The 18,407-nt window shown below is 59.2% G+C and overlaps 1 protein-coding gene across 1 annotated transcript in view; it reads right to left on the bottom strand.

Moving 5' to 3' along the window:
• Positions 1-427: 427 nt before the first annotated feature.
• Positions 428-18,407, bottom strand: part of MYO7B (myosin VIIB) — an 84,941-nt gene continuing 66,961 nt past the window's right edge. Inside the window, exons 27-47 of the mRNA XM_058715637.1 lie at positions 18,020-18,139; positions 16,811-16,984; positions 15,986-16,213; positions 14,530-14,697; positions 11,001-11,118; positions 10,779-10,905; positions 9,606-9,772; positions 8,505-8,686; positions 7,543-7,673; positions 7,111-7,268; positions 6,770-6,923; positions 6,113-6,268; positions 5,077-5,182; positions 4,026-4,139; positions 3,624-3,711; positions 2,943-3,049; positions 2,285-2,470; positions 1,860-1,976; positions 1,556-1,639; positions 1,212-1,331; positions 428-814 (exon numbers count right to left, since the gene is read on the bottom strand). Coding sequence (XP_058571620.1) covers positions 719-814; positions 1,212-1,331; positions 1,556-1,639; positions 1,860-1,976; positions 2,285-2,470; positions 2,943-3,049; positions 3,624-3,711; positions 4,026-4,139; positions 5,077-5,182; positions 6,113-6,268; positions 6,770-6,923; positions 7,111-7,268; positions 7,543-7,673; positions 8,505-8,686; positions 9,606-9,772; positions 10,779-10,905; positions 11,001-11,118; positions 14,530-14,697; positions 15,986-16,213; positions 16,811-16,984; positions 18,020-18,139 — 2,901 coding nt within the window. The 3' untranslated portion in view covers positions 428-718. The remainder of the gene's footprint in view (positions 815-1,211; positions 1,332-1,555; positions 1,640-1,859; positions 1,977-2,284; positions 2,471-2,942; positions 3,050-3,623; positions 3,712-4,025; positions 4,140-5,076; positions 5,183-6,112; positions 6,269-6,769; positions 6,924-7,110; positions 7,269-7,542; positions 7,674-8,504; positions 8,687-9,605; positions 9,773-10,778; positions 10,906-11,000; positions 11,119-14,529; positions 14,698-15,985; positions 16,214-16,810; positions 16,985-18,019; positions 18,140-18,407) is intronic.

Raw genomic sequence — 18,407 nt, 5'->3', positions numbered from 1 at the left:
CCTAAGGCCCTGTGTCCAGCTCTGTTCCTGCCTGGGCACAGGCTGCCCTGAGCGTGAGGCCAGCAGCCAGAGAGCGGGCAGGCCTGGCCTGCGCCCACACCAGGCCCCCTCAGCAGCAGTTCTGTGACCCAGTGCCCTGTGGGTACTGCAGTGTGCAAAGGGGCCTTGTAGGAAGAGGAGGGAGGGAGGGAGGGAGGGAGGAGGAAAGGAGGGAGGGAGGAGGAAAGGAACGTGGGGGGGGGGGAGGGAGAGGGAGGGAGAAACCAATGAAGTCATTCCCTGAGAATGGAGCTGTCATCCGGGCGTCCCCAGAGAAGTCACAAAGCTTTTCGTTTTTTCTGGAAGAGACCCTTTGCTGGCCAGTGCCTCCGAGGCCTCCTGCCCACCTGGCCCCCTACCTCTTCCCTCACTAACACACTGCACACGCTCCAGGAGTTAGGAATTTTTACTGAACATTCTTGGGGGAGTCCTCTCAGCCGTCTACCCATCAGCTTGGAGGTTGGCCCCACCCTAGGCTTCCCAGTTTGGCCTCTATGATCAGCCGCTCAGCAAAGGGGGCCTACCTGGTGTGCCGAGGAGTGTGGGGTGTGTTTTGAGAAGGCAGCACGAAAGGGTGCTTACAGAGGGCAGGCCCTGGGCCAGGAAGAGGGCTCTAGGGAAGTGCCGCCCGGACCCCAGGTTGGGAAGGGCAAGTGAGCAGGCAGGCCAGTCCCTGGCGCTAAGGGTCGGTGGGGGCCTGGGAGCCCCGCTGCTTCTTCATGGTGCTCAGGAACTGTTGCACGTACGAGGTCAGCAGGTCATCCATCTTGTAGCCCTGGACAGGGGAGAGCGGGGCTGGAGGCTGCAAGGTGCGGGCCCGGGGAGGGGCTCGGATCAGGGCTGTGCAGTACCCAGCTGCTGCCTCAAGGACACATTGGATAGGGAGGCAAAGAGGCGAGTCCCCCTCCCTCCTCAGAGTGGCCCAGGCCCACAGGGGGCCCACAGCGGGCCTGGCTATCACGACCCCTCCCAGCCTTTTCCTCGCTGCCCCTCCTTCCAGACTCTGCTGGCCCAGCCTGGCCCTGCCCTCCCTGGGCACAGAAACCCAGATCCTCACAGTGAGCAACTTGCTAGTGGCAGTTGGGGCTCAGGGTTGGGGAAACCTAGTCCCCGCTGCCTCTGTGCCCCATGTGTCTGGGTTGGGGGAAGGGACCTGGGAGTCCTGGCCTCACCAGGGAGGTCTCACACAGTAGGCGGCTGCCCCGGGCCAGGCTCCCCAGTGCCATGTGGAAGTAGGTGCTGCCACTGCTCCAGCTGGAGATCTTGGTGAAGGGGTAGGTGGTGAGCAGTTCCTGTGGGAGAGTGGGCAGGGTGGGCGGGGTCCAGCGGGAACCCAGGGGGGTGTAGAGGCCCTGAGTCAGAGCTGCTGCTCCTCATCTCCGGTGTCCTCCAGAACCCATGGGGCCGTGTGAAGGGGGAGAGAAGGGCAGGGGGTATCACCTGTGCAGGGAGTGGGGAGAGCGGGAACTGGGACCCCCAGGCAGCTTTCCCAGCCCTGCTGGGGCCTGGCTATTACCTTGGTCTTGGGGTGGATGAGCAGAACCCCGTGTCGGTTGATGGCAATGAGGATGATGTCTGGGTAGGAGGGCTCGGAGGTTTGCTGGGGAGGGGGGGACGCAGTGGTCACAGCCCAGCTGGGGAGGCCAGGGGCCGCCTCCCTGAGACACACAGGTGCACCTACACGTGCACACATGCTCCGTCCAAACCAGGTGGCCAGGCCCACCCTTAAGCGTGTGTTTGGAGAGGAACACAGGCTGCTGGGGCCAGAGCTGGGTGAGGTTCCCTTGGGCAGGGACGGCTGAGCGTGAGGTGAGGCCTACCTTCACCTCGAAGAAGGCAGACCCGAACGTGGGCCACCGGCAGATCCACTTGAGGAAGGCCATTTTGGCCTCCTCTACTGTCTTGTTCTTGTTCTTGTCATAGGCCAGAAGGATGTTCTGAGGGTGGTGGGAAGGACCAGTGAGGGCCTGGGCTGGAGCCAGTGCCTGACCAAGCCCTCCACACAGGGTCCTGGAGGCCCCAGTCCAAAGTGGCACGTGTGTGTCCGTGGCCAGCCTGAGGGGTACTCAGAGCCAAGTGTCACCTCTATGCCCCGTGGGGGAGCCTGAATCCCCCAAGTGCTGTGGATGGTGTGCGGAGGGGGTGACACTTGCAGACCCAGCACACCCTCCATGACCAGAATGTGGTCATCCAGCCCTGGCAGGGCCTGGCACCCAATGACCCCCTCCCCAGTCCCATCAAGGACCTTTTTCCATTCCTCGGAAGACATCAGACGTGTGAGGTTCTCAGGCACAAGTTGCCTCAGGATCTTGGGGATACTAGCCAGCTGGGACCGGTCGTTGTCAAACTGGGCCTTGTAGATGAGGCCTGCCAGGTGGACAGCGTCCTCCTGAGAACACTTATGGAAGCCACGAAGGTACTTGGGCAGCTCCTGAGTGACAGACACGTTGGCCTTAGGCTGCCGCCCCCCTATTCTTCGTGCTCTGGTGGTAGAGGTATTAGCTCACCCGCAGGCAGGAGACAGCCCTCAACAGGCTAAGGCCCTTGAGGGAGGTTTTCTCGTGGGGCATGACCACGAGAGGTTGGGGCAGGGCTTTTCCCCCACGGGGTTGGCGGCCTGCCCTGCCCCTAAGTGGTTGGAACACTCTGTCCCCTCCCATTCCCAGCAATCGTGCTGCGGTGCTGGTACAGTCACTGTCCCCAAAGCCTGCTGTCCCTCTGCTCCTGCTGCAGAACCCTCAGTGGCTCAGCCCGCCCACCCCTTGGGGCCTCCAGAACCCCCACCCCCACCCCGGAGAGGGCGAGTGGCCCTGGAGCAAGGCAGCTGTGGGCCTGCTTCCTCCCTCCACTGTGTCTCAGGGTGGGTGTGGACGCAGTGAAGGTGGACCCAGCCCACTGGGTACCTGGTGGTAATGAAGAATGGTGTCTGCGTTTACATCCTTTCCCGGGGTCACATTGAGCCACAGTTTCCGCATGAAGTACACCTGGTAGGGGAGTGTTGCGGGTGCCCCTGGGCAGGGCGGGCAGTGAGCACCAAGTCTGTCCTGTGGCCCAGCACATTCCCGGACCCGTGCCCCCCACCCCTTCTCATGGCAGGGGCATCGCTGCCCACCTCCCTGCACCACTGCCCATAGCGTGTAAGCCGTGATACCTTCCCCCCTCATTACTGCTCTGTCTGCTCCTGCTGCCCCCCCTTGCTGGCAAGCCTCACCCCCTCTTCCTGACCCCCAACTCTTCCTCATCCTCAGGACTGGTGTGGAGGCCACCCTCTCCAGGGATTCTCCTGGACCTCTCTGTGGGGGTTGGGCCCCCACATAGCCTTCACCTTCTGCAGTGCAGCCATCTGTTCCAGGCCTGGCCCCACGCCCTGCCCCTGCCCAGCTGGCCCCAGGTCTGGCCATACCCGTGACCCAGGGGATCTAAGGGGGAATGAATGAATGAATGACTTCGGGCAGGGGCCATGCAAGAGGTGCCAGGGGAACCTTCTGCCCCTGGCCCAGGGAGGCAGACTGTCCCCCTTCCCTGTGCCCTCCATCCTAGCCACACCCCTCCTTCCTCACCCCACCCCATCTTGCTCCCCTTACCTTCTTTCTGGGGCTTGTTCTTCCTCACCCAATCAGACACTTCCCGCAAGGAGTCGAAGAAGAAGTCTCCCTCCTTCTGGCTGATGACCTGGGGTGGGTGGGGAGGGAGGCAGAGGGAGGTGTGCAGGTGGAAGGACCTCCAGGGGAATGCCCGCCTGGGGGGCATTGGCGGCCTGGGCCCTGCCAGCCTGTCTATGGCCTGGGAGGCCAGGTGCTGCTCTGAGCTGGGTCTCACTTGCTTGGGGAATTGTACCGGATTGTGCCGCTCCATAAGCCCACCTACCTTCATCCTGACAGCCTGTGTGCAGTGAGGGGCCCGGCCCAGTACATGGGGACAATGCCACAGACACCAGACATCTGCCCACCTTCGCCTCTAGCCCAGGCCCACCCAGCCGACTGCACCTTGTCAGCGATCTTGATGAAGAGGCTGCAGCCTTCCCAGGAGGCCAGCTGCAGCCTGGTGGCAACACTCTGGCATACGTCCCGCACCCGCGTGTAGGTGCCCACCTCCAGCATCTGGGCAGAGAAGCAGTGCGTGAATGTCTCAGGATGAGGCTCGACCCGGGATGACCCATCATAGCCTGGGGCTGTTTCTCCTTCCTAAGACTGGCTGGACATGCCCCAGCCTGAGAAGGAGCAGCCTTCCCTTCTAGAAAACCAGCTGGATGCTTATGTCGTTCAGTCAGAGTTCACTGCCTTGGGGACCCAGGAGGCTCAGCCTTTTGAACTTGCTTTGAGAGCCCTGTAGCCAGACTGTGGGAACTTTCCCTTGTGGGACCCGTAGTCTCTAAGACCATAAAGGCCACACCGCTGCTGGGAAAGCCTGCAAGGGCGCGTGGCCCTCGGCCCCTTGCCCCACACTTCACTGCTGCCACTTGGCTGGGGACCTCTCTACCACACCTGGCACCTGATGGCCCCCCCCCCCATCTTTTGCTGTCCCCAGCAGCCACATGGGTTCAGTCTGCACACATGCCTAATGGCAGCACCTGCTCCCTGATGCCCCAGGGCAGGGTCAGAAGCCTGTCGGGACCCCATGCCCTGGGACTTGGCTTTGCTGCCCTCCCTTAGGGCCTCCTCTCTGTGCACCTTGGCCAGGAGTGCCCCCGACACCTTTGGGACCTCCTTGACTTCTGACTGCACCAGCAGCTCCCCTCCCATCCTCAGGGGCGGCCCCTCCCCACGCTGGCCTAGAACGCCCCCTATTAGTCCAGAACTGCCCCCAGCACCAGCAGCATTCCTTCCGGGGAGGCCCCTCCCTGTGCTGGCCTTGAGCACCTGAGGGCTCAGGCACTCAGTTAATGTCTGTGGGGCACCAGCGAGGGCACAGCAGACAGTTTCTGGGGCAGATGCAGGGGCAGGAGGTTCACTGTAGCCCTGAAAACAGTGTCTGTCCACAAGGTGGGGGCTACAGGCCAGGAGCCTGGGAAGCCAGCACCTTGGGTGGGAGGCTTACCTCACTAGTGTCATTAGGGAAGCAGATCTTGTGGCAGATGCGGGTGATGTTCTGTTCCACAGCCTCTACCTCCACCGGGTGTGGAGGCTGTTTCCGGGGCCCTGTCCTAGAGCAGGACAGTGATTACTGAGCATGGCACCCTGCCACCCCCAGCCCAGCCCGGGCCGGGCCCTGGCCACCAGCCCCCAAGCTAAACTGTGTGCCAGACACACACAATAAAGAACTCCACCACACCAGTGAAGGACAGGGTACTCAGGGGGGCTCAGCACCAGGCCCAGAGGAAGCAGCAGGGGCCAGCCTGGACTCACTTTCCAGGTGACCTGTAGCTCTGAGGAGTCTGGGAAGGCCTGGGACACACATGGGGGAGGGGACCTGGACTGACCCAGAGCTTCCTGGGTGGAGAGCACCAATGGCTAGGGCGAGTTGTGTTCTCATTCTCACACAGCATGGGTATCAGGTAGGGGTCAGGGACCCCCACAGGGCCTCTCTGAGGGCACCCACCTCCTCCTCCACAATCATGGCCAACACACTCTCCCACAGCCACAGGAGGCCAAGCCAGACAGGGTGGGTGGTGTGGATGAGAACCAAGACAGAGCCCAGGAAGAATTGCCCAAACACAGGAGGGCTGGCCATATGGATTGGCAGGGACTGGCCTCGTAGCTGGGCTGGGCTGGGCAGGCAGGTGGGTGGCTTGGGGCATTGGGGTCATGCTCTGGCCTCCAGGCAGTTCCCTCTGTGCCCTGGGAAGGCAGCTATTAGGGTAGAGAGAGCTCATGGCCAAGACTGAGCTTGCCAGAAGCCCCCACTGACCACCCAGGCCTCTCGGGTCGCCCCTGAGCCTTGCTCTCCAGCCTTTGCCCAGGTTGCTGGAGGCCTGGTCCTGCGTTCTTAAATGGACACGAGCTACCGGAGAAGACACAGAGTCTGGCTCCACTGACAAGTGTCCACACTGGCCCATGAGCTCTGGAAGGGCTGGACAGGCCTCTCAGCATCGACAGGTGGACTCTCCCGAGGGAGCGAGCACTGGTGGGCTCACCTCAGGATCCTCTGGATGCGGCGGCTGCAGTCAGGGGCCAGTGGCTTCCTCCTCCGAGTGTCTATGAACTTCTGAGCATGGGGCAGCAGTGCCTTGCTGGGAGGGAAGAGGCCGGTACACAGCCACAGCAGCTGCCAGCCACGCTCCTCGCTGTACCTGGAGGTGGCAGCGCCTGTCAGGCCAGGAAGGGCCCCCCAGAAGGCCCCAGCCCACCAGGTGTCTCAGGGAGATGGGACATGAGGCCCACCTGGGGCCGTGGGTGAGGAAGCCTGCCACCCGGCTGCCTCAGGCCTCAAAGGCTTTCACACACACAAAATGGGGAGGGGGTCTCCCTGCACCCATTTGTTTGGTGGAGGCAATGGAGGTGTAGGGAGCCCATGGTGTGTCCAGGTCGCAAGGAAGAAAGGGTGGGGGCAGGTAGGGCCCATGGCAGGTCCATTTTCCTCCCAGCTTTGACCACCCCCAGGAAGTCAGCAGGAGAGAGGGGTGTCCCGGCCTTCCCACTGCTGCTGTCAGTGCCTGGGCAGGCTGGGTAGTGCCCATGAGCTACTGCCTCCTTCTCTGACCCATGGGCAGCCTCTGGGGGCTAGGGCAAAGACTGAGGGGGCCTGGGCACGGAGCCCGGGGCCCTCTGGCCCCAGCCCATCCCCAGCAGACCTCTTGGTGTTGTGTGTCAGCTGCTTCAGGATCTGGCAGTAGACCTCATCCTGCAGGGCTGACTCCTGGAGGGCCAGTGAGAAGATCTGGTTGGTGAGATCCACGGGCGTCCAGGCCTGGCGAGAAGGGTAGTCCCCCATGTACCGGAGGATGGGTGTGGCTGTCAAGGAGGACGTGCCATCATGGCTGCCTGTTACCTCTGACCCTGGCCCTGGTCCCACTCTTGACAGGCCCCATGAGCAGCATGTTGCCTCTGCCCTGTGCTCAGTGGGGCCTGTGCCCTTCCCAGGGTGGCTGTGGGGTTGGTCCAGAGCTGGGGCAGGCTGGCTGGGGAAGGATATCGATGAAGATCTGACAGGCAGGGTCCCGAAGCTCGGTGTTGTCATAGACGCGCTTGAGCAGAGGCTGCCGCAGTGGCTCAGACGAGTGGTCCCACAGGTGGCTCTGGGTCCGGGCCAGGGGGAGCATGGCCCTGCTGACTGTCTCCTTCTCTGGGTCCCTGTCAGGAATAGAGGCTGATGTGAGAGCCCTTCTCAAGCCCTGTCTGCCCAAGCTTCTCCCTCCTCTCCCCACCTGCGTACCGTGTGTGCACTACTGGGGGACAGACTCAGACTCATGCTCCCTGCCCTCCCAGGGTGGCTGTGGGAGGCTCACAGAGTCCCCTCTTTTCCCAGGGAGGCCAGGTGGACACTGCACCTGCTTCCACAGCCTCCCTGTAACCCCCAGGGAGCACAGAGGGGCTGAAGGGGCCTGGTGGAGGCCTGAGTGAGCACCTAAAAAACTCATAGGAGAATTCCTCCAGGGTGTGTGGCTTCTCCTTGGACTGCTCTTCAGGTAGTGGTTCTGGGGGCCTCCCCTCCTGGGCTGCCACCTTCCGCTTCTCTGGTGACATGGCCAGCAAGCTCTGTGGAGGCACACAGGTCTGTGGGTTCCACTGCCCACGAGGCCCTTCCCACAGGCCTGGTTGCTCCAGTGCCATGGGAGGGGCTGACCACAGGGATGCACAGGCCTGGGCCTACCCCTCCTGTGTCACCTGCTGTGTGACCCATGACCAGTGACTCAACGTCTCCCGGCCTGTTCCTTTCCCTTGGGAGGGCTTCTCAGACCCACCCTGCTCCCCTTCCCCAGAGCACCTGTCAGGGGCGCCTCTCACCCTGGCCCTGCCTGCCTGGTTCCTTGAGCGCTTCAGGCCACAGCACAAATGGCACTTCCTCAGGGATGCCTTCCTGGACAGGTGAGCCCCTACCCTATTATTCGCTCCTAGGACAGCCAGTGCTGCTTCTTGGAGTTACTTTGCATACTTGCCGTCAGCTAACAGTTTGCTAAAAGGCTCCTTGAGGGTGGAGTCGCTCTTGTGTTCAGTGCTGCAGTGCACGGGGCACACAGCTGGCGCTCAGTGTGCGAATGCTGGGGCTGGTTTTGGGGGCTGGGGTGGGTGGTACCTGGCAGTAGGGAGACCTGGGCCCCCTTGGGTGGGTCAGGTTTAAGCCAGGCTGGTGGGGGTTGGGGGAATGGGTTTGTTCCCAGGATGCACTGTCATGGGAGCATCTATGAAGTGCCAAGCACCATGCCAGCTTCATGGGCACTGCAGAGGGATGACAGGGCTGGCAGAGCAGACCTGAGGCCCAGGTGACCCTCCTGGCTCTCTGCAAGGTGGGGTAAGGGCTAGCAACCAGGTCACCTCCCCATGTGCCCACAGGGTCCCGGGCTGAGGATGGATGGGTGTGTGAGTTACCAGCAGCTGTGCCGAGGGCTTGGTGACCGTTGGGATGGCGTAGAGACAGGCCGTGGGCACCAGCCCCGTCTTGCCCGTCCTGTCGTTCTGGCCCAGGGTCCAGTTCTCAGAGGCCAACAGCCCCTGCTTCTTTGTCAGGATCAGCAGGTCCCCTTTCTTGAAGGGCAGGATGGTGGCATCCTCTGCAATCCCAGGTCACACACGGGGGCAGAAAAGCCACCACTTACCAAGGGCTATACAGAGGCCAGAGGCCGGGTTGGCATTGTAGGGGTTGTCTCCTTTGGCAGAGCGATGGGCCCAAAGCCACTGTGAGGCTGAGCAGTTGGCCAGATTCCCAGGCCTGGGCAGGCAGGGGCTAGGGAGCTCAGCTGCGGCCCTAGCCTCGGGGGACCGGCTCTGAGTGCCGTGACGCCCCCTGAGCCTGGGGATGCTCCCTGAGCCTCCTCTGGGAGGACATAATAATCCCTCCCTCTTGGACAGTTGTGGGGATAGAATGGGCAAAAGGGATAATGTTTCTGGGCACTTTTTCCTGCTGTAAGACCCGGATGCACAGCCCCTTCCTCTCCATCCGAGGGAGCCCCCGTACTCCCTCCCAACTCCCAGGAGTGCTCTGCTCTTGCTGGAGTGCTGGCTTGCAGGGAAGGTGGGCCAACAACTAGACTGCCAGGGCTTGGTCCCCCACCCCTGAGCTACGACCCTGGACAAGTTGCTTCCCTTGTCCGAGCCTCTGGTTCGGTCTGTAAGTGGGATAACAGCGTGGCTGTGGGGTGTTGAAAGGTCAGACTGGTGGCCGGGCCATTCTTTGCAGGGTGGAGGACGTGGACCCTTTCCTGAGCTTCCTACAGTGTCCAGTCCTCAACTAGCTTCCCCTCTGGGGGGTTTGAGACCACTTCCTTAAGCCCCTCATTTTGTACAAGGGAGGGCTTTGCCCAAAGCTGTCCCCGACCATGCTTTGTAGCCCTCTGTCTCTCTCTCTCTCTGCTCGGGTCCCTCCCGGAGCCCTGCTGTATGGCCGCTGAGACATGGGGATGAGCCAGCCACCTTCCCTCTGACCACAGCATTGGCCCCCTCACCACACCCTGCTCCCGCCTGGCTGGGCACCTGTGGCCTTCCTGTCCTGCAGGGCCATGGCGAACACGGACCTCTCCTTCAAGCCCTCCAGGAACAGGGCCACCAGCTCAGCGATGGCCACACTGCTGGGGGACATGAATTCGTACTCCTCTTGGTGCAGTGTGGACAGTAACAGCCTCTGCCCACCCTGGGCCTCCCTGAGGGGACAAAGGGTACGACATGACTGCTGGCCTCTTCCACCCTTCCCATTCCAGCCCCCAGCTGCCTCAGAGGGGGTGACCCTGCCTCGTTACAGACGACTTGGCCAGAACCAAGGTCTGAGCCGAGGGACCACTGTGTGCAGTGGGCAAACGACACCCAGAGCTCAGGGTCCTTTAGGCTTCAAAGGCAGCGAGCCTCTGGGCTCGGCTCTGAGTGGGTAGTGAGGTGGTTGGTGCATAGGGCCACCACAGGGACATGGCAAAGAACATTGGAGTTGAAATGGGGCACCAGTCTTGGTGAGCTTGGGCCAGCTACTCAGCCTCCTGTGTCTTACTTTATTCATCTGCAGAGTGGGTGATGTCGTGGGGATGGGCACCCAGCATAGTCAGCCTGAGTAAGTGGTGGCCACTGTGCACCCCACACACGGGTAACAATAATGATGGTCACGGCACACTGGGGTATGCTTTAACCAAGGGGCCCTGGCGGGGCACAGGCAGGCCTTCCCAAAGGGCTGGGGGTATTCTCAGAAGATGAGAGCCATGCAGAGCCGTGGGGGTGGGGGGGGGGGGGTCTGAGGCCCAGCCTGGCCTGCACGGCCACCCTGCCACACACCCAGCCCCTGGCCTTCACTTCCTCTCTCGGATGGGCCGCACCTTCCGTGTGACCGGTTCTCGCCCATGAGAAGGGACAGCCTGTAAGTGAATGCACACCCAAAAGGCTACAAGCTTCTGTGCCCCTTTCCAGGTGGATCTGGGTTTCAAGAGAAGCCTGAGAGAACAATGCCTCACTCGCAGACGCAGTACTTAGCGGGCAGTACTGGCCCAGCAGCAGGACAGGGTGGGGTCCCGAGTCCAGTGGCCACCACACTGCACATGTCCATCGTCACCCCTGCGCTCTAGCCGGGCACCCAGGGACATGTGCCTCCCTCTCTCCTGGAGCCCCCAAGGACCAACTAAGGTTGTGAGGAAAGAGATTTGGGGCATCTTCCCTTGGGACACCCACCTGTTGGTGATCAGACTCGTGACCTCTGGGAAAGAGAGTTCTAGGAGCATCTTCACCTTCTTGTCCATGAAGTACATCCCCTTCCAGTTGACAGCCAAAATCAGCTGAGTCTTGGGCAGTCGGGGGCCTGGCCGGGGAGGACAGGGTCGTGAAGCTTAGGCTTGCCCCAGGGGGTGGGGGGGCTCTGCCTGCACCCCCTTCCCCTCCATCAGGCCCCCTTACCAGACAGTGTGGTGAGCTCAAAGAGCCTGGAGAAGAGCAGCGGCCACTGCAGGCGGGCGGCCTCCACCACCTGCTCCTGCACGGCCAGCGGCTTTGCCTGCTTCTGGGTGTACTGCGCCTGCAGGGGCAGACACAATGGGTCACCTCTGTCACTTATCTCTTACTCATGCAACCCCGGCTTCCCCTTATTGAACCAAGGGCCCGGTGTCATGGTGCTCATTTGCTGGATTGTTCTGTGAAGCCTCTACCTAAGAAAGGCCAGTGCCGGTGAAGGCTGCTGGGGAGGCGGGCACAGCCCTACTTCACCCGCCCTGGCAGAGGACCTTTCAAGGGTGTTTTTATTTATTTATTTAAAAAAAAATTTTTTTTTTAATGTTTATTTTTGAGACAAAGAGAGACAGAGCATGAACGGGGGAGGGGCAGAGAGAGAGGGAGACACAGAATCGGAAGCAGGCTCCAGGCTCTGAGCCATCAGCCCAGAGCCTGAGTGGGGCTCGAACCCACAGACCACGAGATCGTGACCCGAGCCGAAGTCGGACGCTCAACCAACCGAGCCACCCAGGCGCCCCTCAAGGGTGTTTTTAAAAAAAAATTTTTTTTAATGTTTATTATTGAGAGACAGAGAAACACAGAGCGTGATCAGGGCACGGGTAGAAAGAGGGGGAGACACAGAATCTGAAGTAGGTTCCAGGCTCTGAGCTGTCAGCATAGAGCCCGACACGGGGCTTGAACTCACAAACTGCGAGATCATGACCTGAGCCAAGGTCGGTTGCTTATCCCACTGAGCCACCCAGGTGCCCCATTTCACAGGTGGTTTTGAGAAGGGAGAAAGGCTTGCCCCTCTTGGGCATCAGGGCGCCAGAGGGCCATAGGTCAGGCATGGAAGGCTGAGGTGGGCCTGCTCCCGCCAACATGTGCCTGATGGGCCTGTGTCTCACTTTGTGCAGGAGGCCTGTCTTGGCGTGTGTCTCCGTGCCCTTGGGACCTCTCCCTGTCTGTCTTCTCTAGAGCTCTGCTGCCTATCTGGGAGCCACCTCTCAGAGATCATGTCAACCTGCCCCCAGTCCACGTTCCTTCCTCCCTCTTTCTCGACTTCTTCTCCACCCTTTCCCTCTCCTCTTCCTGTCTCCACTGCTTTGTGTCGGTAGCTGGCTACAGTGTCCAGCTGAACTTTCTTTTTACTATTGGTCGAATAAAATGTTATTTCTCTTGTTGCTAGTTTAAAAAAGTGGTTGGGTACCATTCATATCCCGGATTGTGGAATGTAAATCCAAGCCTCATATCTGAAGGGTGATCTGGCAACATGCCACAGTATCAAGCACCTTAGAATGTTCATACCCTCTGAGATCCCCTGCCGAGAACTTACCCTGGCGAATAACCATCAAGTATATAAAAGTTTATATACCATCAAGTATATAAAACTACAAAGTGGTTCATTATTAAAAATGAAAAGTGGTTGGAGGGGGAAGCCTGGGTGACTCAGTAGATTAAGCATCCAACTCTTGATTTCCACTCAGGTCATGATCTCATAGTTCATGGGATTGAGCCCTGCGTCAGACCATGCTGACAGCACAGAGTCTGCTTCAGATTCTCTCTCTCTCTCTCTCTCTCTCCCCTCCCCCACTCGCATGTGCATGTGCTCTCTCTCTCTCTCTCTCAAAATAAATAAACTTAAAAAAAAAGTGACTTCTGTAAAAAAAATAATGATGAAAAATGGGGAATGACCTTAACATTCATCAACAGGAATCAGTAAATTATAATGCATTATTTTAGTACTATGCAGCCATTAAAAATGAACATGAAGGAAAAGAGAAAAAAAGGGAAAAGAGTATGAAGATTAGTATTTTGAGACATGGAAATATGGCCCCTTGCTATGTGGCTAAGTGAAGAAGCAGTTGCCATATAAGCCTATGTTTATTCTTTTAAAGGTGTATTACTTCTCTCTAATCATATTCATTTCTCAGTGGTGTACCCATGAATATAGTCTGGAAGAATCTATCCCACAATGCTAAGAGTGATGATCTCATTGATAAATTATTGGTGATTTCACTTTTCTGTTCGTCATGTCTGTATTTTTAAATGCATTTGGTAACGTACATGTTTTAAGTGGTATAACGAAAAAAGTCAGTATGTTCACTTTGGAAAAAAGTGGTTGGGTAACATTTCCTAATTCTTTATCCTCACCCCAACTCTCCCTTCCAAAACTACAAAGCCACTTCTTACTCATGTTCATTTGGGTTCATGTAAGCCTCTGGTCCTTCCCTCATATGAGCACTAAAAGCCCATGACCTCTCTCCTGCAAACACATTCACTCAAGCTGGGAAACACCAAAAACCACCAAGTGGGCTTTGCTTCCCCAAATTCCTATCACCAAGAACTGTTTCCAAAAGATGCTAAACCTTTAGGTTCTGTGGTCAAATATGTCTGGGAAATGTCGGGTAAAACTATCAGGCTTCTCTAAGGCAGGACTTGTCAGAGCCTTTCATAAATAGCTATGCACTGTGAATCCTGAAAGAGCAGGACAGGGCAAGCTGCACTTCCCAAACCACAGGTGCACAGGACACTTGTCCATGGGCCCACTTGGGGGACCCGCCCCCCTTTCCTGCCGAGATTATGTGGCTTGGCCATGCTCACCACCCTTCTCTGAACTTGAAGGGCCCCTGCTGCCTGAACCCCTCACCTGGGGCTCATGTCCCTGCCGCTGGGCTGTCAGCCTCTAAGAAGCAGGCATTGTGCTGCCTTCTTCCCTGTTCTCTGTCCTGCCCTTTCTTGGTCTATAGTGCCACAGGGATAATTGAGGTGGACGCAGAAATTAACGAAAGAGCAGTACCCCCCCCCCCCCATCCATGCATAGCTCTCCTGCAGCAGCAGAGACAGCGACAGCGAGTGGTGTCCTCAGGCCACGCTGCCCAGCCCAGCACCCTGGAAGGAAGGAGGCTTTGATGGGGGGCAGTTTTGGGGAGGGCTGTCCCTGTTGGTGCTGGAGAGAGGGGACAGCAGGAGGACTGTGAATCAGATGGTGTGTCTTTGCTGTCCCCTCGTGGGGTGATGTTCAGGGAGCCGCGGAAACCCGCACCGGTGTGGGTGATCCTGTGTGTTGTGGGGGAGTTGGAGGCGTGAGCCCCCAGGAGGAGCCCCGTCCACATGGAGCAGGCTGAAGGGCGGGGGTAGAAGACGCAGCCCTCCCCGCCGTGCAGGGCCTGCACCCAGGGCACGGGCGCAGCGTGCGCTTGGCAGCTGCGGACGCCCACCTGTGCCAGAGGTGGAGGCTGCAGTGGACAGGAGCGTGGGCGGGAGCTTCCCCGACGCCCCTGAGACGCCATCTGGAAGGGGGCAGGGCCAGTGGGGTGGGTCTGTGATCAGGAGCCGGACTCCAGAGGATGACTCCGCCCTCGAGAGACGCAGTCAGCTCACTGGGAGTCAAGGTCTCCAGCTTTCCTGCGGGGGCCTCCAACCCTTTACACGCCGCACCCCCCTTGGCTCCGAAGGAGGCCGCACGCACGTGTGCCCAGGCTCTGCCAAGGCTGACCTTGGCGTGGGCGGTGGTGACGAGGCTGGCCCACTTCTCCGGTGGCTTGGTCTTGTACAGCCTGGAGGGGACGCAGCTGGGCAGCAGCTCCTGGACGGCCTCGCTCCGCAGGGAGGCACCGAGCCGCACGTAGCAGTGCCGGGCCAGCAGCTGCAGAAGCTCTTCCTCCTGCACGGGCCGGGAGCAAACGTGGCTGCAAGTGGGGAGGCATGGCCTCCTGCAGGATGCCCCCGCCATGCCCCAGCTCTCGCTGCAAACATCCGGGTGAAAACCAGAAATGTGAGCGCCCCGTCCTGTTACCTGTGTTGGGCAGGACCTATCCCTTCCCCAACACACTGGAACCACGGTGTGCCAACTGGGCTCCAGTAGGCCGCTGTCCTGCTGGCAGCTGTAACTTCCCAGCCGCCTTGGCCTGAGCCCTGCAGGCCCTCTGCCTGAGAACAAGGGGTGACCCTCCCTCCCCTATGCCACTCTCCCAACCCTCAGGTAGACAGTGAGTGTGGGGGGAGGGAGGCCTGAGGCTTGGGGAGGGGGGGACCCTAACATGGGGAGCCCTAACCTTGCTGTCTGAGTAGGGTAAATGTGGGCAAGTCCTCTACCCTGTCTTAGCTAGTGCTCACTTGTCACCAGTGGCCAGTGGCCACCTCCCTGGGGTGTCTGCAAGGATTCATTTTGGCAGGAGTCCGTATAAGGCACCAGCATGGCCCAGCACCAGGCAGGGTCCCCTGTCCCCAGGGCTCTATGGGAACCGGACAGCCCTGTTCTCTCCGGGAGACCAAACCTTGCAGAGCCACCCAACTGCCAGGATCTCTGGGGCCTTTCTGTCTTGTCCCTGCCTCTTCTTGCCCACTGCTCCATTGCAGGCAGGCCTCCAGGGTTGCTGCAGGCCTCAGAGCAGGGTCCTCCTGACTCAGGCACAGGAAGGTCGCACGACTCCCCTCCCTGGGTTCCTGCAACCATACAAAGAGCCCTCGCTCCTCTCTGCACTTTCCAGAGGGCCTGAGCCTCAGAGGTGACATAATATTCCAAGGTCCCACTGTCAGGATGAGGCAGAGGTGGGCCTCGATCTTGAGCACTAGGGCAGTAAGGCTGCCTTCCTGCTGCCCCACAAATAGCCACCGTGGTGAAGCCAGGCGGGCCTGAGGCCAATGGGAGGCCTCCCCTGCCTGCTGCTGGGGCAAAGGAGCTCAGAGGCCTGAGCAAACCTGTGGTCCAAGGGAGGAGGAAATGGGGGCCGGGCTGGGAGGGGACAGCTGCACACCCCACAGAGGGGCCCAGGGACTTGCACTCCAAGGGCCTGTTCCTGGCGTCTGCCTCCTGCTTCTCCATATCCCCACATACTCTTCCACGGGTCCTCCCTGCAGGCCACAGCCCAGGCCTGCCCTGGAATATGGTGCTTCTCTAGGCTGTCTGATGGTTCCATCACGGGGCCCTGGTAGCTATGGTGTCCCCTCACCTTCTCGAAGCTGTACTCGCCAGACCAGACCCCGTGCAGGATTTGGCGGTAAATGAGCTGGGTACTGACGGAGTCCTCCTGGGAGTTGTGCCAGGGGGTGAAGAACTCCTTCCGGAAGTAGATGCGCCAGGGTGACTGGCGCTCGTTCTCGCCCCTCTCCCGGGCCAGCTGCTCACACTGGGCCACCGCATCCATCACGTGGTCGCGCCCGCTGCCCAGGGACCAGAACTGAAGCCAGAATTAGGGGTAGTGGGGGTTAGCAACTGCTGTGTGCCAGGCCTCGTGGGGACACCCTCAGGACACATGGGTGGAAGGGTGTGCTCAGCTGGTCCTCTGAGAGCCTGAGGGGTTTTTCCACATGGGGGCATGGCCTGCCTGTCACTCTGAAACACGCCTCCTTACCGGCCCCCTCCCAAAGCAGGCAGGGATTGATGCCCAAGGCTGGCGTGCTAGGGCTGGTTGGTTGGATTGGTTGGTCGGCCTGAGTGTGTCTGAGTCAGAGGCTGTGGGCATGGGTGTGAGAGACTCTGGCCGGGAGATGATATGAGGTTCAGGTAGGACTGTGTTGGTGTGACCCTCCGATTCTCAGGCACAGGAGTCTGGCTCTCTGGTACAAGGGGGGCTGGACTAGGATGTGTGAGTGTCTGGTCTACGTGTGGGCTGCTCAGGTGTGGCAGGGGATCTATAAAATGTGTGTGTGTGTGTGTGTGTGTGTGTGTTTGGCATCTGGTAGGGGCAGGAGTGGCCAGGGTGACATGGTGTGAGGGCTTGAGCTGGCCTGGGTGTATGAGGGAGGTGGGGGATGGTCAGGACAGCTGGCAGTACCTTGTTGTACACGGCAACCTGGAGAGAAAAGCCCACGTGGTCACTGAGGCCCTGCCTGTGGGCAATGTGCAGGCAGACTTCCCGAGACGTCGAGGCAGAGTCGACCATGACAATCAGGCTCTCCCCAGTCACCAAGATGACGTGGATTGGGATGTGCTTCTTGGACTTGACCGCCTGGGGACAGATGAAGACTCAGGCCCTCGGTCCTGGAGGCCAACTCACCATCCCTCCTGTTCTCAAGCCCCTGTTCGCCCATCCCTGTGGGCTCCTGAGCACCAGGCCTGCTGCAGCCCCAGCCGGCTTGGCACAGAGTTAAAGTTCTGGCCAGCAGATGCTGGCTGCCGAACTGATGGACCCAGCCGGGGCAAGGGCAATGTTGTCCGGTGTGTCCACTAGTTTGTGTGCTTCTCCAAGTCTGCCTCAGTGGTCTATGGAGTGCAGCCTGCAGGCAGAAGGTTCCATTTTAACATGAGAACCCTGAGCTTTGGTGAGGTTAAGTGGCTCAGAATCACTGAAGTTCAGAAAAGCTCTTGGAAATCTCAAAGTCCTGAACTCTGAGACATTTTGGGTCCATGGAAGCCACTGTTCCTCTCTGTGCACAACAGGGTATGACCACATCCACACAGCTGCTCCAAGTTCATGTGCAACTCCAGGGCCCAGGCACCAAGCAGGTAGATGAGGGAGAAGAGGCGGGCCCTGGTCTTGGGTCGCAGGGTGGGGCAGGAGGTGACCCTTGGTATAGGGTACCACAGGGCCCAGGGAGTGAGTGCCTTCCAGGACCCATGGGCCCCCTGAACCATGCCTGTGTCTCCATGACTCTTCCCGAGGACACTGCAAAAACTCACAGATGACACAAATAGCAATGCCACCAAGGATGCCCACCTTGGAATGATCACTGTCTTAATAAAATGCAAATGCCCTTGGGAGGGGCAATATTTTGCCCAATTAGCAGTCATTCACACCATAAGGCTAAAAGTTACTTTTTCCTTGAGCTAGTAGGTCCCTAAAGATGTGGGGAGGGCACTTTTGAAGCTTGGGCTGTGCCTGGGGAGGCCGAGCCCAGGTGTGATGCATAGGGACCACAGGCACAGAAGGTACCATGAGAGATGGAGAGGCCCAGAGGACACACTTCCTGCTGGCAGGTGCTGGAGGAACCACGGGGGCTGGCACCACCCCCACAGATGGTCTCCCGCCCCTGCTGCCCCCTACCTGTAGCTCTAGCCAGGCGGGGGGCTCTGTGCGCACCCCGTTGGCATAGGTGCGTCTCAGGCGCTCTGCACAGAAGGGCCCGTAGCCAGCTGGCCCTTTACCAATGAAGTTCAGCAGATACTGGTGGGCGAGGAAGGGAAGGAGAGGAAGACACTTAGGACAGAGGCCAGTTCCACCTCCTACCCACACAGGTTCCAAAAATCATAACCCCAAATGGAGCTAAGTGAGGTGACGAACGTGTTCACTGCCCTTATTATGGTAACAATTTTGCAACATATTCCTACATAAAATCACTACATTGTATGCCTTAAATTTAAACAAGGTTATATGTCAATTATACCTCAATAAATCAGGAAAAAAAATAAAATAATAATATTTAGTGTTGGCA

This window comes from Neofelis nebulosa, chromosome 2, assembly GCF_028018385.1.
Source record: "Neofelis nebulosa isolate mNeoNeb1 chromosome 2, mNeoNeb1.pri, whole genome shotgun sequence".
NCBI classification, from domain to species: domain Eukaryota; kingdom Metazoa; phylum Chordata; class Mammalia; order Carnivora; family Felidae; genus Neofelis; species Neofelis nebulosa.
Note: the sequence above shows the minus strand (reverse complement) of the source record. Positions and strands in the feature narration are given on the sequence as shown.